Source organism: Mobula birostris, chromosome 24 (assembly GCF_030028105.1).
Source record: "Mobula birostris isolate sMobBir1 chromosome 24, sMobBir1.hap1, whole genome shotgun sequence".
NCBI lineage: Eukaryota > Metazoa > Chordata > Chondrichthyes > Myliobatiformes > Myliobatidae > Mobula > Mobula birostris.
The window spans coordinates 10,695,080-10,722,276 of NC_092393.1; the positions used below are offsets into that span (position 1 = coordinate 10,695,080).

The 27,197-nt window shown below is 44.2% G+C and overlaps 1 protein-coding gene across 1 annotated transcript in view; it reads right to left on the minus strand.

Annotated features, from left to right (window-relative positions):
* The window catches only part of LOC140187437 (transient receptor potential cation channel subfamily V member 6-like), a 197,419-nt gene extending 170,865 nt beyond the window's left edge, over positions 1 to 26,554 (minus strand). Inside the window, exon 1 of the mRNA XM_072242761.1 lies at positions 26,491 to 26,554. Within this exon, the coding sequence (XP_072098862.1) occupies positions 26,491 to 26,554 (64 nt within the window). The remainder of the gene's footprint in view (positions 1 to 26,490) is intronic.
* Positions 26,555 to 27,197: the final 643 nt, after the last annotated feature.

Sequence of the window (27,197 nt, forward strand, 5' to 3'; positions counted from 1 at the left end):
TTGTCAGTTTTGATGGGATTTCCTATCATTCTTCAAAGGTCTGGTGAATATAGTCCCAGTCCACTCAATCTCTCCTGATATAGCAAAACCTGCCCTCCTGGAACTAGTGCAGTAAATGTTCACTGCACTCCCTCAATGGCAATTACATCCTTTTGGTGGTAAAGAGATCAAAATTGCACACAATACTTCAGGTGTGCTCCCAAGAAGGTTCAATTCCATTGCAATAAGACTTCCTTACTTCCGTAGTCAACTTTTTGCACTGAAGGCCAGCTTACCATTTGACCTGCTAATCAGTTGCTTCACCTGCATATTAGCCTTGAGTCACTTATATAGAAGCATCAGCACTACCTGTTCTCAGTACTTTTAGCACTCTGCTTTTCCGTTATGTGCACTTGAAACCTTCTCGCATTACACTCCATCTGCATGTTCTCAGTTTTCCCAGATCTCATCTGAAGCCTAACTGAGTTTTTTGAAGAGAGTAGGGCAGTAGATGTGGTCTACATGGATTTTAGCAAGGCATTTGACAAGGTCCCCCATGAGGGACTCATCCAGAAAGTCATGAGGCATGGGATCAGTGGAACCTTGGCTGTTTGGATAAATAATCGGATTACAGGAAGAAAGCAGAGGGTAGTAGTGGAAGGAAAGTATTCTGCCTGGAGGTCGGTGACTAGTGGAGTGCCGCAAGGATTTGTCATGGGACCCCTGCTTTTTGTGATTTTTTTTTTATAAATGACCTGGATGAATAGACGGAAGAATGGGTGAGTAAGTTTGCAGATGACACAAAGATTGGAGGAGTTGTGGATGGAGCTGTAGGTTGTCGAAGGTTACAAGAGGATATAGACAGGATGCAGAGTTGGGCGGAAAAGTGGCAGATGGAGTTCAATCCGGCTAAGTGTGATGTGATACATTTTGGAAGGACAACCCAGAAGGCTGAGTACAGGGTTAATGGTCGGTTACTTAAGAGCGTGGATGAACAGAGGGACCTTGGGGTTCAAATTCATACATCCCTCAAGGTCGCTGCACAGGTTGATAGGATAGTTAAGAAGGCCTATGAGATGCTAAGCTTCACTAATAGGGGGATTGAGTTCAAGAGTAGAGAGGTCATGTTGCAACTCTACAAATCTCTGGTGAGCCCACACTTAGAGTATTGTGTTCAATTCTGGTCACCTCATTATAGGAAGGATGTGGAAGCTATGGAGAGTGTGCAGAGGAGATTTACCAGGATGTTGCCTGGATCAGAAAACAAGTCTAAAGAGGCAAGGTCAGCAGAGCTGGGACTCTTCTCTTTGGAGTGTAGAAGGATGTGAGGGGACTTGATAGAGGTCTACAAGATTATGAGAGGCATAGATAGGGTGGATAGCCAGTACCTGTTTCCCAGGGCACGAATAGCAAGCACCAGAGGGCATATGTACAAAGTTAAGGGAGGGAAGTTTAGGGGAGACATCAGGGGTAAGTTTTTTACACAGAGGGTTGTGGGTGCCTGGAATGACTTGCCAGGGATGGTGGTGGAGGCTAAAACATTAGGGATATTTAAGACCTCCTGGACAGGCACATGGATGAAAGAAAAATAGAGGGTTATGGGGTAGTGTGGGTTTAGTACTTTTTTCTTTTTTTTAGGAATATATGGGTCGGCACAACATTGGGGGCTGAAGGGCCTGTACTGTGCTGTAGTATTCTAGTGTCTGGTGTCTAGTGAAGCAACTTTACATTCCTTTCTGTATTCACAATCCTGTCTGGTTTAGTATTGACAGCAGACTTGAATAGATGTTATTTTGTCAACTTCAGATGGTATCTCGCTTGCATGGCACTTCTTGAGGTTCAGGACAAATACTCAGGTCTCCGAAAGCTATTTCATCCCAAGTGTTCATGACTGTGTCTTCATCTCTGGTAGTATTATCCCACCAACAGAGCAGGTAATGGAGAGTTTTGGGATTGTTGACTGGAAGGTATAATTCTATGACTAGTGTGGAACAGTCTTCAGCTATTGGTGAGGAGGCAGAGTATACCTTTGATGTGTCTGATGCCCAGATTTGTGGGGTTTGTCCAATTTTCATAGCTATTTGATACAACAGAGTGGCATGCTAAGTAATTTCAGAAGACAGGTAAGAGTTAACTATATTGTGTGTGAATCTGGATTTTCACCTAAAACAGAATGGGTAACAATTTCCTTCCCATTAGCAAAAGGGGATAACTGAGCTGCTTTGTTTTATGACTACCAGTTAAATGAATTACATTTAAAATTCCAAGCTTCAATGTTAAAAACTTGAACTTGCTTCCCTAGATCGTAAGTCCATGATTTTTGATAACTAATTAAATAAATTAACCACTGAACTACTTTACCCATCAGTGCACAAGTTGACCTCAGGCGTGTCAAGGCTATTGCTAATGTAGTCCCCCTGACCAGACTCGGGGTCGCTCGGCTTGCTGTCGTCTAGGGAAACAGCCCTTGGCCCCGCCAATCTGGGTAATTAGTTTGTGTGGATGCTGTGTGATGTACCCCACCCCACCCAAATATCAGACAATACACCAGATACGATTAAATGTTTTACAGTTTATAGATATTACTGGAACTATATAATTAATAGAGAATAAAATATAAAAGGAAAATAAAAGGTGCCACACTTATCAAAGTTCAATCTTTTCATGCACAAACAGTTGGAGCTCAGGACCCTTCTTCTTCACCCTGCGACCCCTTGAACCACCTCGACCGGCCGCCTGGGACCAACAACAGTGGTCGACCAGACGCTCCACACGAGTCCATCTCTGTCTCCTCTCCTCGCTGAACACAGGGTCCGACCCCATTAGTGGACTCACAGCACCTGGTCCATCCTCTGTCTTTCTCTCCCGCCTTCTGTCTCAAAACCCCGCGCATACAATATCTTCAGACACACCAAAAGCATAACAACTATCGCAATTGGTTCATTCGCCCTCATATCAATAGATAATCCAAAACAAACTGCTAGCGGGAAGGACTTTCTCAGCCATTAGCATAACAAAGAAGCCCTTTCAATTATAACATAACAAAGAAGCCATTTTAGTTTGACTATGCAGTGACCAAAAAAAAGAAACCCCCTTACACTAAATTATCAAGACCTGGGTGAAACTACCAGTGAACTTGACTGGACAGCCCAATCTTGCCGATAAAGATGTCTTTGGAGTTCCTTCCATATACTTAGGGGGGGAGGGTTAAGAAGAGAGCTGATAATGAAGAAATAATATAATTAATGCAGCTCTTCAGAAAATTCTGGAGAATAAGATTTGGTAGCAAAGAACAAAAGCCTTTAATAAGCTCTAACCAAATGTGATGATCAAATCAGTGAGGAACTATTCTAGAATTTGTGGAACATAGCCTACTCTTTCAAAACATTAGGAGTAGGTCACCCAATGCTAGAGATTTGTTGCCTTCCAATCTCATTAATTTCTCCAATACTGTTCTTTTCTTTCACAAATGCTGATTTACTTCAGTCAGTGAGCTGCAAACCTGTACCTAGTGAAGTTGCTTCTCACCTTCTCTTTAATCCTAACAATCACTCTGAATCTGTTGCCTGGTCTCACTGTACCAGTGGGTACAGGTCTGTTTCCAGCTCATGGTGACTTTCCAGTGAGGGAAGCAACATAACGACATGGTGGTAAAGCTTTCTGGTTATCTGAGGCCATGACAGCATTATATAAATGCAACACAGACAAAATGCTGGAGGAACTCAGCGGGCCAGGCAGCATCTATGGAAAAGAGTACAGTCAACATTTGGGGCTGAGGCCTTCAAAACTGGAGAAAAAAAAAGATGAGGAGTCAGAGTTAGAAGGTGGGGGAAGGGGAGAACGAAACACAAGGTGATCAGTGAAACTGAAAAGGGTTGGTGGTGAAAAGGATGGGCAACAAAAGAGATAAGGTGAGAGAGGAAAATGGGAGTGAGAATAGCCTGCACCCCAATGGCTGAATATCAATTTCTCGAACTTCCAGTAATGCCCTCCCTCTCCTTCACCATTCCCATTTCCCTCTCTCACCTTATCTCTTATCTTGCCCATCACCACCATCTGGTGCTCCTCCCCCTTTTCTTTTTCCCAGGGCCTTCTGTCCTCTCCTATCAGATTCCCCCTTCTCCAGCCCTGTATCTCTTCCACAAATCAACATCCCAGCTCTTTACTTCACCACTCCCGGTTTCTTCCTCTCCTCTCTCCACCTTCTTACTCTGACTCCTCATATTTTTTCTCCAGTCCTGACGAAGAGTCTCGATCAAAACATCAACTATACTCTTCTCCATAGAGGCTGCCTGGCCTGCTGAGTTCCTCCAGCATTTTGTGTGTGCTGCTTGGATTTCCAGCACCTGCAGATTAACCTGTTTGATTACATAAATGCAAGTTCATCAGTTTTTCCTCTTTTCCTGCCACGGCATCTGCTCATACTATGGAAAACATTACTTCTGTTACAACACCTGGGGTTGTCACATCTTGAAATGGCTACCGGAGGAAGGCAGCAATAACAAGGCCAACCTCTTCTTCTTTTTTGTTGGCAACCAGTTTTCAGTGCATTACCGCCACCTGCTAGACTTGTGGTGTTCCAACCAAATATGTCCTGGAGTTCTCTACTTTAGACAATCTAGTTCAGCCTGCAGTTCTCTATTAGCATCACTCTGTAGTTGCAATTCCTCGTGAATGCTTAATGCGCTCATTAGATAATGCCGCAAACTGCTATTCTTCCCTAATTATGTCACATGTTTTTGCGTAGTTGCATTACCTCAATTATATTGATTCCATCTACATCACTTGTAAGACTAAAATCGTCTTGTTAAAGAATAGTAATTATCACACATTATACTTTTAAAATTGCTGTTTTTCCAAGTCTATCTGCTTTTTCATGTTTTCCTTTTCTTGGATCGTAGCCTGCAGTTGTTTACTGAGACCTCGGAGTTCTTCTTCATTTGCTTCCATGTTTTCATTTTATAATCTGAATGTAGATAATTCACTTTGCAACAAATTCCTTTTCCTTTTGTATCCTTGTAATAATTTCTTCCATTTTCCAATCTCTTTCCACCGTTGTTCTTGTCGGGTACTTCTTTGTTGTTGGAGTTCTGCACATTTACCCTGGGCTTCAACCATAAAATCTGAGGATTTTCCTTAAATTCTGAAACATTTCTTAAATTCTTGACCGTTTGTGATAAATATACTGCCATTAAGATTCCATCTCCCCTGCCTGTGAACTGTTGGATCCTCCATTCAGCGTTTCTTTGACTTCTTCCCACCTAATCCCTTTAATACCAAGATACTTTTCTGCAGACTTGATGAGAATTTTAATTTTCTCAGTTCTTTTGCTTGTTTGCGCTGAACAATTAATTGCATCCACCATAAAAAGCACGAACTCCTTTCCACTCATGAATAGTGTATCCTTATTTTTCATATTACAGCTCTCACAATTCACCAGTTTATTATTCCCTGTATTTGTTTGCTTGACAGCCTTTTTTCCATCAAATTCTTTCACTGCCTCTGCATAACTGATTCCTTGAGTTACTTTTACATACTGTTTCTCAGCCGCCTTCTTGCTATAAATGAACCCTTGATAAGCTGTGCTGTGTTCGTCGCCACAATTGCAGCATTTCAGCCTAGCTCCCGCTTCACATTTCCCATATTCATGTTTCCCAGTGCATCTCCCACATCTTTGTTTTCCTCTGCAGACCGCCACAATATGCCCAAACTTCTGACATTTATAGCATCTTAAAGGCGGTGGTATATATATTCTAACCGCACAACACATATACCCTCAGTAAATGTTAGTCGGCAATCTCTCTTCATCAAAGTTAATCATAGAAACATAGAAATAGGTGCAGGAGTAGGCCATTCGGCCCTTCAAGCCTGCACCGCCATTCAGTATGATCATGGTTGATCATCCAACTCAGAACCCTGCACCAGCCTTCTCTCCATACCCCCGATCCCTTTAGCCACAAGGGCCATATCTAACTCCCTCTTAAATATAGACAATGAACTGGCCTCAACTGTTTCCTGTGGCAGAGAATTCCAGAGATTTTCCACTCTCTGTGTGAAGAACTTTTTCCTAATCTCAGTCCTAAAAGGCTTCCCTTTTATCCTCAAACTGTGACCCCTCATTCTGGACTTCCCCAACATCGGGAACAATCTTCCTGCATCTAGCCTGTCCAATCCCTTTAGGATTTTATACGTTTCAATAAGATCCCCCCTCAATCTTCTAAATTCTAACGAGTATAAGCCTAGCCGATCCAGTCTTTCATCATATGAGAGTCCTGCCATCCCAGGAATCAATCTGGTGAACCTTCTTTGTACTCCCTCTATGGCAAGAATGTCTTTCCTCAGATTAGGGGACCAAAACTGCACACAATACTCCAGGTGTGGTCTCACCAAGGCCTTGTACAACTGCAGTAGTACCTCCCTGCTCCTGTACTCGAATCCTCTTGCTATGAATGCCAGCATACCATTCGCCTTTTTCACCGCCTGCTGTACCTGCATGCCCACTTTCAATGACTGGTGTATAATGACACCCAGGTGTCGTTGCACCTCCCTTTTTCCTAATCGGCCACCATTCAGATAATAATCTGTTTTCCTGTTTTTGCCACCAAAGTGGATAACCTCACATTTATCCACATTAAATTGCCATGAACTTGCCCACTCACCTAACCCATCCAAGTCACTCTGCATCCTCTTAGCATCTTCCTCACAGCTAACACTGTCGCCCAGCTTCGTGTCATCCGCAAACTTGGAGATGCTGCATTTAATTCCCTCGTCTAAGTCATTAATATATATTGTAAACAACTGGGGTCCCAGCACTGAGTCACGTGGTACCCCACTAGTCACTGCCTGCCATTCTGAAAAGGTCCCGTTTATTCCCACTCTTTGCTTCCTGTCTGCCAACCAATTCTCTATCCACATCAATACTATACCCCCAATACCATGTGCTTTAAGTTTGCACGCTAATCTCCTGTGTGGGTCCTTGTCAAAAGCCTTTTGAAAATCCAAGTATACCACATCCACTGGTTCTCCCCTATCCACTCTACTAGTTACATCCTCAAAAAATTCTATGAGATCCGTCAGACATGATTTTCCTTTCACAAATCCATGCTGACTTTGTCCGATGATTTCACCACTTTCCAAATGTGCTGTTATCACATCTTTGATAACTGACTCTAGCATTTTCCCCACCACCGATGTTAAGCTAACTGGTCGATAATTCCCCGGTTTATTATTATCATTACCGATAAACTATCACACTTTTTCCCATTTCTTGTAACTTTCAAACGTTTGGCCCAAATAATTTTTGCTCCTTTTATGTTCTGTTTAATCTCATCCATAGTAACTTTTGTTGTTATCCCTCTAGTCTACTTTCTACTGTTGGGTATTGAGCATTGTACTTCTTTCCTGTTTATTTTACATAATCTTATCACTTTACCTTGCTGAGCACTATCCCGACAAATCACTAATAGCGATCCATTTCGTAAAATCTTTGCTCCTTTAATCTTGCCTATAATTTTGTTGAGCATCTTCATCAAACGAATCGGGTTCCAATCACCAATTGACACCCCGTCTTCACTTAGTTTTATAATTGCTTTAATCTCCTCTTCTTTCCATTGTTTTGCTGCCCTGCTTTGATCATCGGCTGACTCCTCAGAGTTTGATATCTCATAGCTCTGCTTTCTTTTCTTCCTCTTTCCATTCTGTTCCTCTTTCCCGCCAAGCTCCATCTCTAGTTCACTTCCACTCTCGCCAAAAACTTCCTTCAACAGTTTGGCTCTTTCCTTGATGTTCTCTCTCTCCGCCATTTTCTAGTCACAACCACTCCAGCTAAATTATCCCTAATTAGCCCTTCTCCAGCCAGCCAGCTCACCCAGGCCAACCTCTTCATGCTCACCTGCCTATTAGGCTAATTATTAGTTCAGTGTTATCACCTGTGCCTTGTTTGTAGCTCTATGTAAGTTCCTTGTCCCTTATTTTTTTGCTCAGTCTTGAAATCATCTTTTGTAAGTAAAGTTTTGTTTTTGTTTTTGTTTTTGTTTGTAGGAATCTCAAGTTTCTGAAACTAGTTAATGTTTTCTGGATTCTTCCTTCTAATTTTGTGTGACTTTTCTCTGCAACTGGGTTCACTGCATTTCTGTGTAAGGAAAGTTAAAACTGAAGAAATTACTTAGCCAGCTGTGACAAGGGTCACTTCTTAGCTGCTCAGTTTATGAGTAGTTCCAAATTCTAGAGATTATGGTTCAGCATAAGATTGGATAAATTCAGTTCAAGCTCAGTGATTGGAGGAATCTGCCTGGTCATTAGTTGGGCAAGCCAGAAGTCCTGGTCACACTAGAGTCTGCATTGCACATCTTGCATTCAAGGCCACAAGGCAAGTTATTGCCCTCTGTGCTTCTCAGTGAGTTGAAGCAAATTTGACCTTGCTCAGGAGTGTGGTGATAGGTCATTGGCCGCTTGTATCATCACAATAGATTGACAAAAAGATCAGGCTGTGTAACCTGATTTTGCCACTGCCCATCCTGAATGATTACTTGAAAGAAATTTTGCCTTGTATTTGTAAAGAAGAATAAAATGTAAAGCCAGATCTGCAAGGCCAAACAACCCATGATTTTCCTTTTATTGTCAAAGTATGCATGTACAATACATCTATGATATTTATCTTTTCCAGATAGCCATGAATACAGAAAAACCATGGGAGTTGTTGAAAGAAAATACATTGATTTCCCCCTCACTCCCTGCATGAAAATGAAAAAGGAACAAAACCTGCAAACCTCAAAACACCACCAACCTCTCCCTCACACAAAAACTAACATCGCCCACATGGAAAAAGGCAGCTAGAACATTAAAAACCCCAAATCCCAACTCCCACCCTTGCAAAAAAAAGTGACGATAACATCAAATCCCCCCAAACCTTCTCTTGCAGAAAAGAACAGTGCCAATAGCACCAAACACCCAACCCCTCCCTCACACAAAAACTAACAGATCTTCCTCACAGAAAAACACTAACAAGAACATCGGACCTGAAATCCCCAACCCCTCCCTCGCACAAAAAGTATCATATCGCCCACCCGCCAATCAGCAACAAGAAAGAAAACACAGAAAACTGGAGCAGGACAATATAAACTACAGTCCAATAATCAGATAAAGCTCAGAATTTCAAAAATGTCTTCCCGTCAGCATTGAGGAGAGCGGCTGTATGAACTCAGTCCTTCTGTGAAGAGCAACCGCCATAAACCCCATGCCTCTGTGGAGAGCGAATGCTGATCTCCTCCACATTCACTTTGATGCTTCAGTCTTCCTTGGTGCTTAGAATTGGAGTCGATCATGCTCTCTGGTATTCTCCATGAAGCAAGTGCTTGATCCTCTCCGGAGACAGCAGAATGCTAGATCATTAGATCGAATTCCAAACAGCATGTCACAGGCTCCAACAGTTTCCAAGACACAATCAAAACAAAAAGAACAAGCAGAAAATGCAGAGAAAGTGAAATAATTTAAGAGATTAGTCATCTGGAAGATATTACCCAAGGAATATGCTGGCATCATCTTGATTTTTGCCTATACTTTACTCTCTTATTTTCCTAATGTGGTTGGAGGAGAGCCTCGGTAAACTGCTCATTTAACTTTCCACATCAGGTCAACACAGGCCCCTTGATGAAATGTATAGGAGGCTGCTTAACATCCAGATTATGGGAATGATTTGCCCCCAACTCACTTAATTCATGGTGGAACTTTAGTGGATAATTACCAAGGTTCCTAGACTATTTCAACTCCAGGAAGAGGTATCATTGAACAATGTGTTAGACACCCAAAGGAGCTTTAAAAGTGATTATGAATGACTTAGAAAATATGCAGTTTTAGAAACACATGTACTTCACACAAAGCTGGGTATTTAATAAAAGCGGTGTACATAGGGTAAATGCAAGCAGGTGTTTTCCACTGAGGTTGGGTGGGACTACAACTGGAGGTCATGGGTTAAGGGTGAAAGGTTTAAGGGGAATGTTGTAATGTGAGCACTATTAAAAGTAAGTTAATACTAATTAGGATAATGGGGGGTTTTACTTCCATTCTTTTTTACATCCGGTGTGCTTTGTATACAGTGTTCCCGCCATGCCGTACAGGTTGTAAAAGCCTCGGAATATACATAACGGTTTTGAGGTTCGAGATAAAAGTTGTTTCTTTGGGCATGAAGTTGTCGAGCGTGCCTTTTTCAGGGTAGAAGTTGCCACATATTTTTGGCGATGAGGTAAACTGGTTTTGTGGACATGTCGGCACGTTTTGAATGGGAGCAGCAGCGCTGATAAGGGGCCTCACGTTCAGATGGCTACGTTTGGGACTATTGTTGAATTTGTGGACGTAATGGAGGACTGGCCAGAGTATGAGGAAAGGTTGGGACACTTTTTCTGTGCTAATGGAATTACTGAGGAGGCTAAGAAGTGCTCTATTCTCCTTCATGTGCGGGGGGCAAAGACTTAATAAGGAATTTAGCCACACCGCGGAAACTGGGGGACATTCCATATGACGAACTGGTCAAGCTCATGGGGAACCACTACAATCCGGAACCTTCTGTGATAGTCCAATGGTGTAAGTTTCACAGCTGTTTCAGGAAGCCAGGTCAGTCTGTGGCCAATTTTGTTGGCGAACTTCGGTGGCTGTCAGAACATTGTGATTTCCAAGCGGTGTTGGAAGAAATGCTCCGTGATTGATTGGTATGCGGCATTAATAATGACAGCATACAACGCCGCCTGTTAGGGGAAACCCCACCGCTGACTTTCAAGAAAGCCTTAGGCATGGAGATGGCTGTTAATAATGTCAAGGATATCCAGAAAGGACATGGGGGGGTTGCAGTTGGCGGCAGTGTACCAAGTCAGGAGGGAGACTGGTAAACAGGCAAAGCGGGTGGAATGATTCCAGTGTGGAGGGACACATTATGCAAATAATTGCAAATTCAAAGACACTGTCTGCCATGCTTGTAGCAAAAAGGGACATTTAGCTAAAAAGTGCACAAGTTCAAAGGGTAAGATTAAGCCTGGGCAGGGGAAAGCTCAACAGGCTCAGGCAGTCACACACCATATAGAAGAAGCAAATGAAGAGGCAGTGTGTGCCTACAGCATGTTTGGAGTGAAAACAGATGAGGAACCACCTGAACCATATTATGCCGCAGTCACTGTTGGGGAAAGGACATTAAGTTTGAGATTGATTCAGGGGCTATGGCATCAGTCATTAGTGAGGAGACCTACAGGAGGACATGGGGGTCCAACCTGCCTCTCATTAGACCGTCAAAGCTCAAACTCAGGACCTATACGGGACAGCCCATACCTCATTTAGGGGAGTTATATGTGGACATTACAGCCGGGAGTCAGAAGGCTGAAGCCAGGCTAGTGATAGCTAAGGGCAGGGGGCTCAGTCTTTTGGGTTGCGATTGGCTTTGCAAAATCCGGCTGAACTGACATGAAATTAAGTATGCACACACGACGGAGGACATTCTGCAGCGGTACAGTGACGTTTTCAGGGACGAGCTAGGAACACTGACAGTGAAACTCCATGTCGACCCTGAGGCTACGCCATATTTTTTTAAGCCCAGGTCGGTGCCCTATGCCATGAAAGGCAAAGTTGAGGAGGAGCTGGAACGTTTACAGAGGCTGGGCATTATTGAGCCCGTCCAGTTTTCAAGGTGGGCAGCTCCCATTGTTCCAGTTTTGAAGGCAGACAAAACGGTGAGGATTATAAGCTTACGGTGAATCAGGTCTCTAGGCTGGAGGAGTACCCATTGCCACGGGTGGATGACCTGTTTGCGACCCTGTCAGGGGTGTAAGCTGTTCACAAAGCTGGACATGAGCCATGCCTACCAACAGCTGCTGCTCGACGAGGATTCAAAGGAGTATGTCACAATTAATATGCACAAGGGATTATTCAAGTACAATTGCCTGGTGTTTGGAGTGGTGTCCAGCCCTGCCATTTTCCAAAGGACAATGGACACTTTGCTGCAGGGGATTCTGCACGTAGCAGTGTACCTTGATGACATTTTGATCACAGGGGCTACGGAGGTGGTGCATCTGGCTAATTTAGAACGGGTGCTGAAGAGGCTCTCAGACGCAGGGCTGCCATTGAAACGTGGAAAATGTGTGTTCCTGGCATAGAATGTGACTTACCTGGGACACACGATCACAGCTGAGGGGCTTTGCCCCGTGGAGGACAAAGTGAGAGTTATTAAGGAGGCCCCAAGCCCCAAGACCGTCACGAAACTCAGATCATTTTTGGGCATGGTGAATTATTATGGCAAGTTTCTTCCTGACCTCTCAAGGGTTTTGACCCCACTGGATAAGCTGCTTCACAATGACACTAAGTGGCAGTGGGATGAAGAGCAGGAGAACGCTTTCAAGGAAGTGAAAGAACTCCTCCACTCAGCGAAGCTGCTTGTTCATTATGACCCAGACAAGGAGATCACCCTTGCATGCGATGCCTCGCCCTATGGAGTTACGGCAGTTCTCTCACATGTCAGAGAAGCCTATTGGTTTTGCTTCACGTACCCTGACAGCTGCTGAGAAGGGATATTCACAGCTAGACAAAGGAGGCCATTGTTTTTGTGGTCAAACACTTTCATCTTTTGGTGGCCAAGAATGGATCAGGATCTGAAGAACAAGGTAAAATCATGCACGCAATGTCAGACTAATCAGAATATGCCACCACCAGCTCCTTTGCACCCATGGAAGTGGCTAGACCACCCCTGGTCTAGGCTACATTTGGACTTTGCTGGCCCTTTCATGGGCAGATGTTTCTTGTAATGGTAGATGCGCATTCTAAATAGATCGAAGCTCACATCATGAGCAACATCACAGTCCCCTCAACCACAGACAAACTCAGGCAAGTATTTGCAGTCCACGGGTTGCCTGACACTCTGGTCACTGATAATGGCCCAACGTTCACCAGTGAGCGGTTCAGTGAGTTCATGCAGCAGATTGGCATTCATCACATTCGGACAGCCCCTTTCCACCCAGCCTCCAATGGTTTGGCTGAGTGGGCTGTTCAATCAGTGAAGGAAGGCCTGAAGCAGATGGCGGGGGTCTCTCTCAGCATTCGGCTTTCACGTTTCCTGTTTAAATACTGTCACGTGACCAGCAACAATGAATATATAATTGAGTCAAGTTTTATAACCAAACATAAACATTTATTAAACTCTGCTCAACAATGGCGAGAAGTATTCTAACGACTAACTTAACCGGAAGTTAACTGCTATAACGCAACTCTGGAACGGTTCTTAAGGTGGTAAATCCGAACACAGTCTTAAACTGGTAAATTCGAAAGTCACAGTCAATAAGGAGAGACTTCTCTGGAAACAGATTTCTTCGAAGACACGACGTTACTGCTGATTCTGTCCAAAGGATTCACGATGAAGGAAATAAAACAACTTAAAAGAACTGACCTTTCCCTGGCAAATGAACACTGATCATACAGGGGTTATCTCAGATGCAGGTCACTATTTCTGAACGAAGATTTACTAAGGTCGATTCTTTATGAAACTGCTGAACGACACCAAATTTACTCAATCCTTCAGGTTCCCGTACTTTAGTAAGGTCTTCACTCTCCAATACTAGACTTACAATAGAAAGTAAAACTCCACTTTAAAACGAAACTGCGTCATGAGACGAATATGCAGCATAATGGAGTAACTGACAAATTAAACAACGAACTAAACTGTGTAACAACAGGGGTTTCCTGTTATATACCTGTTGAGAACATGTCATCATATGACCTCACACTGGTGGGAAAATCACATCACCCCACCATCACAAGACCGTTACATCATGCTCACAAGATACTCAATTACATCATGGTCACAAGATACCCATGAGGTATGTAACAATATCACCTCATGCCACAGACTACGACTGCCCACACTCCAGCAGAGATGCGGGCAGTCATCTCAAATGGTTTGGCAGTTGACTCCAGTAGGCCCAAGTCAAGATTGGACCTGCTGTGCCTGGACATGAAGGCAAAAGTGAGACAGACTATGGTGGAAGCATGTCCACCAGTGACTTTGCCAGAGGGCACAATGCTGGCAGAGGGGTCGGGGTCCCCTGAAGAGGATGGACATTCTCACGCAGACACACAAACCCCTCTCATGCTCCCAAAACCAGATCCACCCAAAGCACCCTCACCAGCAGTGCCTGCTGGGTCACCGGGGATAGTACGCAGATCGCAGCGCACTCACAAACCTCCTAACAGACGAATCTTTGACAGGACAGTTTTTTTGTTGTTGTTGTTGGATTGAATGCTGAATCTGTCATGTTTCCCAGATGTTTTGTATTGGTAAACTGTTGCTGAGATACTAGTATAAGTTTTCAGGGGTACGCAAGTTAATAACACCACTGTTTTTATTTCTTAGTTTTTTACATTTGGGGAATTTTGGATTTAAAAGGGGGAGAAGTGTTGTAATGTGAGCATTATTAAAAGTAACTTAATACGAATTAGGATAATGGGGGAGTTTTACTTCCGTTCTTTTTTACTTCCGCTGTGTTTTGTATATAGTGTTCCCGCCATGCTGTAGGGGTTTTAAAAGCCTCGGTATATACATAACAGTTTTGATGTTCGAGATAAAGTTGTTTCTTTGGGCATGAAGATGTCAAATGTGCCTTTTTCAAGGTAGGAGTTACCACAGGGAACATAAGGGTAAACATCTTCACTCAGAGGATCATGAGATTGTGGAACGAGCTGCCAGCACAAGTGGTGCATGCTAGCTCAATTTCAATGTTTAAGAGAAGTTTGGATAGGTACATGGATGGTAGAGGTATGGAGGGTTGTGGTCCTGGTGCAGGTCCGTAAGACCATAAGACAAAGGAGCAGAAGTCAGCCATTTGGCCCATCGAGTCCATTTTATCATGAGCTGATCCACTCTCCCATTTAGTCCCACTCCCCTGCCTTCTCACCATAACCTTTGATGCCCTGGCTACTTAGATACCTATCAATCCCTGCCTTAAATACACCCAATGACTTGGCCTCCACTGCTGCCCGTGGCAACAAATTCCATAGATTCACCACCCTCTGACTAAAAAAATGTCTTTGCATTTCTGTTCTGAATGGGCGCCCTTCAATCCTTAAGTCATGCCCTCTCGTACTAGACTCCCCCATCATGGGAAACAACTTTGCCACATCCACTCTGTCCATGCCTTTCAACATTCAAAATGTTTCGATGAGGTCTTCCCTCATTCTTCTAAACTCCGAGGAATACAGTCCAAGAGCAGACAAATGTTCCTCATATGTTAACCCTCTCATTCCCGGAATCATTCCAGTGAATCTTCTCTGTACCCTCTCCAACGTCAACACATCCTTTCTTAAATAAAGAGACCAAAACTGCCCACAGTACTCCAAGTGAGGTCTCACCAGCGCCTTATAGAGCCTCAACATCACGTCCCTGCTCCTATACTCTATTCCTCTAGAAATGAATGCCAACATTGCATTCGCCTTCTTCACTACCGACTCAACCTGGAGGTTAACATTAAGGGTATCCTGTACGAGGACGCCCAAGTCCCCTTGCATCTCAGAACTTTGAATTCTTTCCCCATTTAAATAATAGTCTGCCCATTTATTTCTCCTGCCAAAGTGCATAACCATACACTTTCCAACATTGTATTTCATTTGCCACTTCTTTGCCCATTCTTCCAATCCATCCAAGTCTCTCTGCAGACTCTCCATTTCCTCAGCACTACCAGCCCCTCCACCTATCTTCGTATCATCAGCAAACTTAGCCACAAAGCCATCTATTCCATAATCCAAATCGTTGATGTACAATATAAAAAGAAGCAGCCCCAACACGGACTCCTGTGGAACACCACTGGTAACCGGCAGCCAACCAGAACAGGATCCCTTTATTCCCACTCTCTGTTTCCTGCCAATCAGCCAACACTCTATCCACGTATGTAACTTTCCCATAATTCCATGGGCTCTTATCTTGTTAAGTAGCTTCATGTGTGGCACCTTGTCAAAGGCCTTCTGAAAATCCAAATATACAACATCCACTACATCTCCCTTGTCTAGCCTACTGGTAATTTCCTCAAAAAATTGTAATAGGTTTGTCAGGCAGGATTTTCCTTTAAGGAATCCATGCTGAGTTCTGCCTATCTTGTCATATGCCTCCAGGTACTCTGTAACCTCATCTTTGACAATCGACTTCAATACCTTCCCAACCACCAATGTCAAGCTAACAGGTCTATAATTTCCTTTTTGCTTCCTTGCCCCCTTCTTAAATAGCGGAGTGGCATTTGCAATCTTCCAGTCCTCCAGAACCATGCCAGAATCTATCGACTTTTGAAAGATCATTGCTAATGCCTCCGCAATCTCCACAGCTACTTCCTTCAGAACACGTGAGTACATTCCATCTGGTCCGAGAGATTTATCTACCTTTAGACTATTCAGCTTCCTGAGTACTTTCTCTATCATAATTGTGACTGCGCACATTTCTCTTCCCTGCCACCCTTGAGTGTCCGGTATACTGCTGATGTCTTCCTCAGTGAAGACTGATGCAAAATACTACTTCAGTTCCTCTGCCATCTCCTTATCTCCCATTACAATTTCTCCAGCATCATTTTCTATCAGTCCTATACCTACTCTCACCTGTCTTTTACTCTTTATATACCTGAAAAAGCATTTAGTATCCTCTTTGATATTATCTGCGAGCTTCCTTTCATAGTTAATCTTTTCCCTCTTAATGACCTTCTTAGTTTCCTTTTGTAAGCTTTTAAAAACTTCCCAATCCTTTGTCTTCCCACTAATTTTTGCTTCCTTGTATGCCCTCTCCTTTGCTTTAACTTTGGCTTTGACTTCTCTCGTCAACCATGGTTGCATCCTTTTTCCATTCGAAAATTTCTTCTTTTTTGGAATTTTCCTGTCTTGCACCTTCCTCACTTCTCGCATAAACTCCAGCCACTGCTGCTCGGCTGTCTTTCCGGCCAGTGTCCCTTTCCAGTCAACTTTGGCCAGTTCCTCTCTCATGCCACTGTAATTTCCTTTACTCCACTGAAATACCGACACATCGGATTTTGGCTTCTCTTTTTCAAATTTCACAGTGAACTCAATCATGTTATGATCACTGCCTCTTTAGGGTTCCTTCACCTCAATCTCTCTAATCACCTCTGGTTCATTACACAATACCCAATCCAGTACAGCCGATCCCCTAGTGGGCTCAACAACAAGCTGTTCTAAAAAGCCATCTCGCAGACATTCTACAAATTCTCTCTCTTGAGATCCAGTGCCGATCTGATTTTCCCAATCCACTCGCATGTTAAAATCCCCCACAATTATCATAACACTGCCCTTCTGACAAGCCTTTCCGATTTCCTGTTGTAATTTGTAGTTCACATCCCTGCAGCTGTTTGGAGGCCTATAAATAACTGCCATCAGGGTCCTTTTACCCCTGCGATTTCTTAGCTCAACCCATAAAGATTCTGCACCTTCCGATCCTATATCACCTCTTTCTAATGATTTAATATCATTTCTTACCAATAAAGCCACGCCTCCCCCACTGCCTACCCTCCTATCCTTCCGATACACCGTGTATCCTTGGACGTTCAGCTCCCAGAGACATGCATCCTTTAGCCACGTCTCAGTGATGGCAGCGATATCACACCTGCCAATCTGTAGCTGTACGACAAGATCATCCACCTTATTCCTTATGCTGCGTGCATTTAAGTATAACACCTTAAGACCAGTATTTTGTACTTTTTGCTTTGATTTCACTGCAACTTTATTGCACTGCAACTCATCCCAATGGCTAGAAATTTGCCCCATCACCTGCCTGTCTTTCCTGACATCTTTACTGCTCACTATCTTAGATTTATTTCTGTTTTCCCCTTCCTCCGCTCTGTCATTCCGGTTCCCATCCCCCTGCCAAATTAGTTTAAACCCTCCCTAACAGCTCTGTTAAACTTTCCCGCCAGGATATTGGTCCCCTTCGGGTTCAGGTGTAACCTGTCCTTTTTGAACAGGTCATACTTCCCCCAGAAGAGATCCCAATGATCCAAGAATCTGAAGCCCTGCCCCCTGCACCAGTCTCTCAGCCATGGATTCATCTGCCTGATCCTACTATTCTTGCCCTCGCTAGCACGTGGCACAGGTAGCAATCCCGAGATTACTACACAGGAGGTCCTGCTTCTCAGCTTCCTTCCTAACTCCTGGAAATCTCTCTTCAGGACGTTCTCCTTTGTCCTATCTATGTCATTGGTACCAACATGTACCAAGACAACTGGCTGCTCACCCTCCTCCTTCAGAATATTCAGGACCCAATCCGAGACATCCCGTACCTTGGCACCTGAGAGGCAACACACCATGCGGGTATTTCTATCAGGCTCACAGAATCTCCTGTCCATTCCCCTGACTATGGAATCCCTCATGACTACCGCATTCCTCTTCTCCCTCGATGGTCGTTGGGAGTAGGCAGTTTAATTTGTTCGGCACAGACTAGAAGGGATGAAGGGTCTGTTTCTGTGCTGTACTTTTCTGAGACTTTATGACTCTAACTAACTGCCTCTGTTGATTCAATTGTTAAATGCACGACTGATGTAGTTAAATAAATTTTGAAATCAAGAGTGAGTATTCCACTTTCCTTTGCAACAAAGATGTAGATGTTATATCAGGAATAGAAATGACTCTTGAGATATCTGCAGTCCTCCTTTTCTTGTACTTTGATTCAACCATGCCTACAGCATGAGGACCCAATCTTTGGAACTGGCTTTTTGAATCTCAGCTTCCTAACTTCTCTCCACCTCATTCACCTTATCTTTAGTCATCCTTACTTATGTGGCTGGTGCCCAATTTTAGTTGACGTCTGGATGAAATGACCAGGGTTATTTAATTATGTGAAAATACTATTTAAATAGAAGTTGCTACTTCATGTGAAATTGAACCATGCGAGCACATCCCTGATTTGATTCTGACCTGCAAAATGTTTGCCCATTTTGTGCGCTTGGCTGCGAATCAGTACAACTGCCTTCAATGCCAGGGATTATTCTTCCGATCCACTGAATTTTCTGCAAGACAATACTCCAGCATCTGCACTGGCAAGAGGATTAAGTTACCATGTGTGAAAGGGAGGCTCTTGTCATTAAAATTCACATAATTTACAAGAAAAATTTGTGACAAAAACAAACTCAAATTAATACTTTTACAGAAGCAGATTCCATTATGAACATGGATCTCAGTATCTGTAAGAATAAAAAAAAGTGATAAACTGCAGGAATTATATGACTTCACAGATTAAAACATGTAATTACTTTACTAGAAACACACATCAAAGTTGCTGGTGAACGCAGCAGCCCAGGCAGCATCTCTAGGAAGAGGTACAGTCGATGTTTCGGGCCGAGACCCTTCATCAGGACTAACTGAAAGAAGAGCTAGTAGGAGATTTGAAAGTGGAAGGGGGCGGGGGAGGGGGAGATCCGAAATGATAGGAGAAGACAGGAGGGGGAGGGATGGAGCCAAGAGCTGGACAGTTGATTGGCAAAAGGAATATGAGAGGATCATGGGACAGGAGGCCCAGGGAGAAATAAAAGGAGGAAACCCAGAGGATGGGCAAGGAGTATAGTGAGAGGTATAGAGGGAGAAAAAGGAGAGAGAGAGAGAGAAAGAATGAGTGTATATAAATAAATAACGGATGGGGTACGAGGGGGAGGTGGGGCATTAGCAGGAATTTGAGAAGTCAATGTTCACGCCATCAGGTTGGAGGCTACCCAGACAGAATATAAGGTGTTGTTCCTCCAACCTGAGTGTGGCTTCATCTTTACAGTAGAGAAGGCCATGGACAGACATATCAGAATGGGAATGGGATGTGGAATTAAAATGTGTGGCCACTGGGAGATCTTGCTTTCTCTGGCGGACTGAGGTGTTCAGCAAAACGATCTCCCAGTCTGCGTTGGGTTTCGCCAATATATAGAAGGCCACATCGGGAGCACCGGACGCAGTATATCACCCCAGCCGACTTACAGGTGAAGTGTCGCCTCACCTGGAAGGACTGTCTGTGGCCCTGAATGGTGGTAAGGGAGGAAGTGTAAGGGCATGTGTAGCACTTGTTCCACTTACAAGGATAAGTGCCAGGAGGGAGATCGGTGGGGAGGGATGGGGAGGACGAATGGATAAGGGAACCGCGTAGGGAGCGATCCCTGCGGAAAGCACGGGCGGAGGGAAAGATGTACTTAGTGGTGGGATCCCGTTGGAGGTGGCGGAAGTTACGGAGAATAATATGTTGGACCCGGAGGCTGGTGGGGTGGTAGGTGAGGACAAGGGGAACCATATTCCTAGTGGGGTGGCGGGAGGATGGATTGAGAGCAGATGTGCGTGAAATGGGGGAGATGCGTTTGAGAGCAGAGTTGATGTTGGAGGAAGGGAAGCCCCTTTCTTTAAAAAAAGGAGGACATCCCCCTCATCCTGGAATGAAAGCCTCATCCTGAGAGCAGATGCGGCGAAGACGGAGGAATTGCGAGAAGGGGATGGCATTTTTGCAAGAGACAGGGTGAGAAAAGGAATAGTCCAGATAGCTGTGAGAGTCAGTAGGCTTATAGTAGACATCAGTAGATAAGCTGTCTGCAGAGATAGAGACAGAAAGATCTAGAAAGGGGAGGGAGGTGTCGGAAATGGACCAGGTAAACTTGAGGGCAGGGTGAAAGTTGGAGGCAAAGTTAATGAAGTCAACGAGCTCAGCATGTGTACAGGAAGCAGCACCAATGCAGTCGTCAATGTAGCAAAGGAAAAGTAGGGGACATACACCAGAATAGGTTTGGAATATAGATTGTTCCACAAAGCCAACAAAAAGGCAGGCATAGCTAGGGCCCATACGGGTGCCAATAGCTACACCTTTAGTTTGGAGGAAGTGGGAGGAGCCAAAGGAGAAATTATTAAGAGTAAGGACTAATTCCACTAGACAGAGCAGAGCGGTGGTAGAGGGGAACTGATTAGGTCTGGAATCCAAAAAGAAGCGGAGAGCTTTGAGACCTTCCTGATGGGGGAATGGAAGTATATAGGGACTGGACATCCGTGGTGAAAATAAAGTGGTGGGGGCCAGGGAACTTAAAATTATCCAAAAGTTTAAGAGCGTGAGAAGTGTCATGATCATAGGTAGGAAAGGCTTGAACAAGGGGGGGATAAAACCGTGTCGAGGTATGCAGAAATGAGTTTGGTGGAGCAGGAGCAAGCTGAGACAATAGGTCTGCCAGGACAGGCAGGTTTGTGGATCTTGGGTAGGGGGTAGAAATGGGAAGTGCGGGGTGTGGGAACTATAAGGTTGGTAGCAGTAGATGGGAGATCCCTTGAGCGGATAAAGTCGGTGATGGTGTGGGAGACAATAGCCTGGTGCCCCTTAGTGGGGTCACGATTGAGGGGTAAATAAGAGGAGGTATCCGCGAGTTGTCGCTGTACCTCGGCAAGGTAGAGGTCAGGATGCCAGTCTACAGCAGCACCCCCCTTATCGGCGGGTTTTATAGTAAGGTTAGGATTAGTGCGGAGGAGTGGAGAGCAGAGCGTTCCGAAGGAGTAAGGTTGGAATGGGAACAAGGCGCGGTGAAGTCGAGATGGTTGATGTCCCGTCGGCAGTTAGCAATAAAGAGATCCAGAGCAGGCAGAAGACCAGAGTGGGGTGTCCATGAAGAGGAGGAGGGTTGAAGACGAGAGAAGGGGTCATTGGTGGGGGTGGAAGAGTCCTTGCCGAAGAAGTAGGCTCAGAGATGGAGATGGTGGAAGAAGAGTTCCGTGTCATGGTGAACGCGGAACTCGCTGAGGTGTGGGCGAAGGGGGACAAAGGTGAGGCCCTTACTGAGGACAGAGCCTTCTGCCTCAGAGAGTTGAAGGTCAGAGGGGATGGTAAAGACCCAGCACGGATGAGAGCTGGGAAGATGGGGGAGGGGGGAGGCTGGGGGTGTCAGTGGGGAGGGTTGGGGTGAGAGGAAGATGGAGCCTCTGAGGGCACAGGAGCTGACGGTGGGATCTGAGGGAGATGGGGTTGCAGAGTGGTGGTGGGGGAAGGGGAGACGGGAGTCACAATAGCAGCACATAAAGACCCGGCCTGGAGTTCAAGGCCGGAGTCGCAGTTGGTGAGTTGCGCAATCGCTTTGAAGGTGTCCATGGTCGTTGCTGGAGTCTGGGTTTTGAATATGCCCTGGGGTGCTGGGGCTGGCGAGATCAATGGCAGGGGCCACAATCTCAGACATCCCACCTCTCCCGGAAGTTCTGGGAGTCTCCCGTGTAGTAATATGGCTCCCTGATGCCCGCAAATTATATACAATATCACGGAAATCAATTTTTTTGAGAACAAGTGAGCGAGAGAAAAAAAGAGAAAGTGTGAGAGCAACCACGAGAGAGAGAACGAGAGCAAGCAAGAGCGCGAGAGTGACGAGAGAGAGAGAGAGTGCACGCGCGCACCATGGCAGTGTTCCAAAAAAAGAAAATATAAAACGTACGTCACCCCAGACTACCCTAAAGTGTACTCCTGCCTAATAGAGGTCAAAATAGTGACACGGTCGCTCACTGCGCTGTTTGCAACAGTGACTTTTCTATTGCCCATGGTGGGTTAAGACTGTAAAAGACATATTGAGGTAAGTTTAACAGGTGTCATTCGTTCATTAGCATAGCTAATGTTATTTAAACTAGTTGGCTAGCTGCTCAGGAGCTACTCTATTGCAGACATCCCACCTCTCCCGGAAGTTCTGGGAGTCTCCCACAAATTGATGGTGCTACCTCCCTGAATTAAGTTTTTTTAGGGTGAGATGTCTGCAATCTGAAGTTCATGCCTGCTAGCATCAGGGCCAGCAGGCTCTGGGGTCTGCAGATGTAAGATCTTGCGATCTTTGCCTAACATGACAAAATCAAAAAAACAGCGATTGCAGGCATGGATCCGACGGAGGATGAAGTAACGGGTAGGACCATTACAGACGGCGAAGAAAGTGTCCCGAAGGTGTGGAAGGGTTGGGGATAGGGACACCAGATACCTCCTCATGGCGGAGAGGGTCGCCTTCAGAGCTTGATGGGAGAAGCAGCGAGAGGCAGAGTCAATAAAATGTGAGTACCTGGGATCCTGAGAAGGTCCAAATTGAGAGGCTCGGAAACGAATCCTAAAGCCAACTGGAGTAAGTTGGCGGTGGAGGCTCGTTCCAAGAAAGGATATATGGCTGTGATAGCAAGTCTGAGTCAAAATGTGGTCGAAAAGTTGAAGAGCCGAAGAAATTACAGATGGGGAGCAGTGAGAAATGGTTACTTTACTACTTTTAATAGCATAAAAAGCAGCAATATGTGTCAGGTTGACACCATTATTATTTAATTATTGAGAACAGGCCCTCTCAGACCTTCAAGCCACGCTACCCAGCAATCCCCCAATTTAATCCCAGCCTAATCATGAGACAATTTACAATGACCAATTAATCTACCATATGGTACATCTTTGGACTGTGGGAGGAAACCGGAGTAACCAGAAGAAACCAACGGGGTCACAGGGAGAACATACAAACTCCATACAGGCAGCACAACACACACATGAAATGCTGGAGGAACTCAGCAGGCCAGGCAGCATCTATCTAAAAGAGGACTCCAACTGAAGGGTCTTGGCCCAAAACTCTTTACCATAGATGCTGGCTTGCTGAGTTCCTTCAGCATTTTGTGTGTGTTGTTCAGATTTCCAGCATCTGCAGATTTTTTCTTGTTTTCCATACAGGCAGCAGCAGCATAAGGCTAATCTGCATTTTGCAACGTTTCCAGAACAACAGTGTTAAGTTCCTCTGTGTCATTGTGTTCTGAACCAATTTCAGTATTTCAGTCCTTGACTGATCCATTGAAGCTGGTGGTTTTCGCCTTACAGATCCCGAAGGTAGCAGAGGGACAAACAGACATTACAAGCCACACAAGGTGATGTTGCTACTTTAAGAGAGGACATTGTAATGATAGGAGAAAAAGCCAATATCCTTAGGACTCAGAGATACAGCACAGAAACAGGCCATTTGGCCTGGTGAATGTGAGCCAGTCAAGCACCCATTTTTACACGAACCCTACCTTAATCCATTTTATTCTCTCCACCTTTCCATCAATTCACCTCTCCTTGCTCAGGTTCTAGTACTCACCTACACAAGGAAAATCGACAAATTCTATGCAAGTCTCAAGTCCTGGAACAGGGTAAGAATCTTAAACTTTTGGATCCCACAATTCCTGGAATCGCGGGTAAATTTTGAGGGTTTAGGTTTGGGCAGGAGTTCTCAGTCCTTGATTCACCGTTGAGTAATTCTAGGCAAAGCATAATGAATTTCACATTGTGAAATAAATTGACACTTAAGTTTGTGGGTGGAGATTAGCTGTTGTTCAAAACAAAAACCTTATTTGCTCAGTTAAGCTTCTTGTCTCCGGACCCTTTGCCCGGACACCACTTTACTCTCTATGCACATTGGTATGAAAGTAGTCCCACTCTTTTCCTTTGAGGGAACCTCTTTACCCTGAACTTCATGATTCTCCTCATATTCATCCCATTGCTCTGTGACTCAGTGACCTCAAGAAGCTGCTTCCAGTCCAATTTGCTGAATCTTTATTTAGAACTGTAACATTGGTCTTAATACAGTTTGGAACCTCTTTCATTTTTGACAGTTTTCACAACCATGGTAAATATAACTGAATGATGGTACTTGCTAAAAAAAAAGTGTTCCTCCATTCTCCAAATCTAGGAATTCATAAAATTAAGTCTGACAAAAATATCTATTTGTCTAATCTAAAAACATAAGTTAAGTGTATTCAACTTATTCAAGTTAAGTGTAAGCAAAAGCAGATAATCAAGAGGCAGTTCTTTCAGGTCAATAAAGCTTGCCAATTTAGTCAGTAAGGTTCTCTTCACATTTCATCCTTCCATTGCTCCCACAGATGGAAAATCTGTAGCCTCGCCTTAAAAAGGATATTTTTTACATCAGCTGCCTTACTGAAATTGCAGAAAAGAATTTGATATGGATGAAACCATACAGGACCTCTCAATTAAAACTTCTGAAAAGCATGTGAAGGGTTACTTACGTACAATTTGGTACCAGTCAATAATTGCTAAATAGTTACTGAGTTTCTGACGGTTATTCTTTGTTCTTCTTTCGTCTTGGTTCAGTGCTTAATCCATCTGTGCAGGCTTTGGAATTAATGATTAAATGTAGTACCTTTTAAAACCAGCTTTCCAATCAACCTGTGCACTGAGTGTTCATTTACAAGCTGCCAGTCAGAGAGAATGTTGCTGTGCGTTTAGATACTGTATGAGTAGCAAGGTGCAATTTTCCTTCGAACTCTTTTGACACCTTTGTCAAGATCGTTTAAATCTGTGTTTTTCCATTTGGCTGGTGTTATTCCACCCATGAATACGTATGCTTCTTAAAGTCCAATCACAAATTTGTCAGCCATGACTCAGATGGGGAACTCTAGTTTATAAGCTACAGTGCTGCAGTTTGCAGTGACACCCCAGAGCCCAGAACCTTGAGTCCATGGAGGCTTGCAGTGCTGTGTGGTCATCTGGAGTGCTCTGTTTCTGAATCCTCAGTCATCTGCATTGCACATTAAACCAAAGCCTTACATATCCTTTCTATCAAGGACCTGCAAAGTGTAACTGCCCTGTGATTTATTTTTCTGTTGTGTCATACTTTGTTATATTTGCATACTCCCAATATATTAAAAATATTAATGCTTTTAGTTCTTACATCAAATTTATAGATTTACTGCCATGCTATTTTGTTCTAACTATAAAATTAAATGTCCATTATGCCAAAACTAGTCTTTTTCTTTTCTTTGGCCTTTTCAATATGTTATTCGAATACATAGTTGCTCATTTCCTAGCTTCATGTCAGCACAATCCCTTGGAAACTGAAAGCCATGCTTGCCTAGAATTCAGGAGAGCATAACAAATGCATCATACATTTTTCATTGAGCTGCAAACAGCACTCACTTATTTACTGCCTGTTATGCCACTAGTGTTTAGGGCAGCAATAAAGGTCCTCCATCTCTGGTGGTGTACAGGACTTTCTTTACTATGTCAGTAGCTTCCTCTCGGTTTTCACTACCATCAGTCATGCAAGTCCCAGCAAGAGGCTCGGGAACACCATCACACTCAGATGTAGAAGGATTCATCATTGCTGGTTCTGTAACAATTTTGTCTTACCAGTCAGGGTTGTTAGCCCTGAGATGAACTTCAAAACCTGGACCACTCTTAGTCTGGCCTCTACCCTTCCACCTGTTTGGCATGGATGACCCTACCAATAGCAAAACCATAAAGCCCTGACTCCAGCCGACATAGCTCTCCAAATCATTGAGGCACTTAAGGTTGTGGTCCCATTGGAGGGCAAACTACACTGTTAGAGTGGTCTGGCTTTGGCTCAACAGGCTTAGGTGAGAACAGGCTTGGGCAAGCATAGGCACAGGCTCTAAATAATTTTCTATTAAGTTTTATTTTTGTGCGTTAGAAATAGCTAGTGTGCTGAAAATGGATCCAGAAGTAGTGGTATGTTCTTTGTATGAGATGTGGGAACTCTGTGATACCTGCAGTCTTCTTGATAACTATATCTGCATGAAGTGCATCGAACTGCAGCTCCTTGGAGACCATGTTCAGCTCATACAGGAAAATGAGGAGGTGATAGATAGGAGGTAGTCACCTCTAAATTTCAGGAGGTAGTTAACTGGGTGACTGGCAGGAGAGAGAAGGGGAATAGGCTGACAGGGCAATATGAAACTGTGGTTGTTTCGTCAATAGTAAATGTACTGCTTTGGATACTGTTGGGGGGGAGGAAACTATTTACCGGGGGAAGCTACAGTGACCAAGCCTCTGGCACTGAGTCTGACTCTGTCGCTCAGAAAGGAAGCAGGGAGAAGAGGGATGCAGTAACGATAGGGGATTCCATAAGCAGAGGAGCAAAAAGCAAATTCTGTGGATGTGAAAGAGGCACCCTGATGGTATGTTGCCTCCCAGGTGTTGGGGTCAGGGATGTCTCAGATTAGATCCATGGCATTCTAAAAGGGGAGGGTGAACAGCCAGAAGTTGTGGTACATATTAGTATCAATGACATCGGTAGGAAAAGGGAGGGTTTCAGCCCGAAATATCGACTGTACTCTTTTCCTAGATGCTGCCTGGCCTGCTGAGTTCCTCCAGCATTTTGTGTGTGTTGTTCAGATTTCCAGCATCTGCAGATTTTTGCTTGTTTGTGATTGGAAGAGGGAGGAGTTGAGCAGAAAGCTGTAAAGCAGGTCCT